Here is a 405-nt window from a genome sequence, read left to right as displayed (position 1 = left end):
AGGTAGGACGCGTTACGTGTCCCGGAGCTCGCCGGCTGCTGGTGTGCGAGAGCCCGGGGCTTGCCCGAGAAGCGGCTCCTGGCGGGAGAGGATGCCCGGTTCGGGTGGGCACTCCCTGTGGTGGGCCGTCGCTCCCGGGATGCTCGGCAGCCGCCATCGATCACGGGCCCGGTGCCACCAGCCTGCGCCCAGCGTCGAGAACCGCGGCCGCTTGCACCTCTGCAGAGCGCCGAGCCCGGGCCGTCCTGCCCCGGGCCGTCCCGCAGGCAGCGGCCGCGGGCTGGCCCCGGCACGGGGGACATCGTCGGTTCCGTCGAACCGTGCTGTCCTTTGCACCCCCGACGCCGTCGTTTCCACAGCGGGCGCTGCTGCCGCCGCCCCCCTCCTTTCCCCGCCGCCGAGCCC

General features: G+C 75.1%; 1 protein-coding gene across 1 annotated transcript in view; it reads right to left on the bottom strand.

Moving 5' to 3' along the window:
• Positions 1-302, bottom strand: part of CNNM1 (cyclin and CBS domain divalent metal cation transport mediator 1) — a 28,787-nt gene extending 28,485 nt beyond the window's left edge. Inside the window, exon 1 of the mRNA XM_010565013.1 lies at positions 17-302. Within this exon, the coding sequence (XP_010563315.1) occupies positions 17-302 (286 nt within the window). The remainder of the gene's footprint in view (positions 1-16) is intronic.
• Between the last annotated feature and the right edge of the window lie 103 nt (positions 303-405).

This window comes from Haliaeetus leucocephalus, unplaced genomic scaffold, assembly GCF_000737465.1.
Source record: "Haliaeetus leucocephalus isolate CR32 unplaced genomic scaffold, Haliaeetus_leucocephalus-4.0 Scaffold184, whole genome shotgun sequence".
Classification (NCBI taxonomy): Eukaryota; Metazoa; Chordata; class Aves; order Accipitriformes; family Accipitridae; genus Haliaeetus; species Haliaeetus leucocephalus.
Note: the sequence above shows the minus strand (reverse complement) of the source record. Positions and strands in the feature narration are given on the sequence as shown.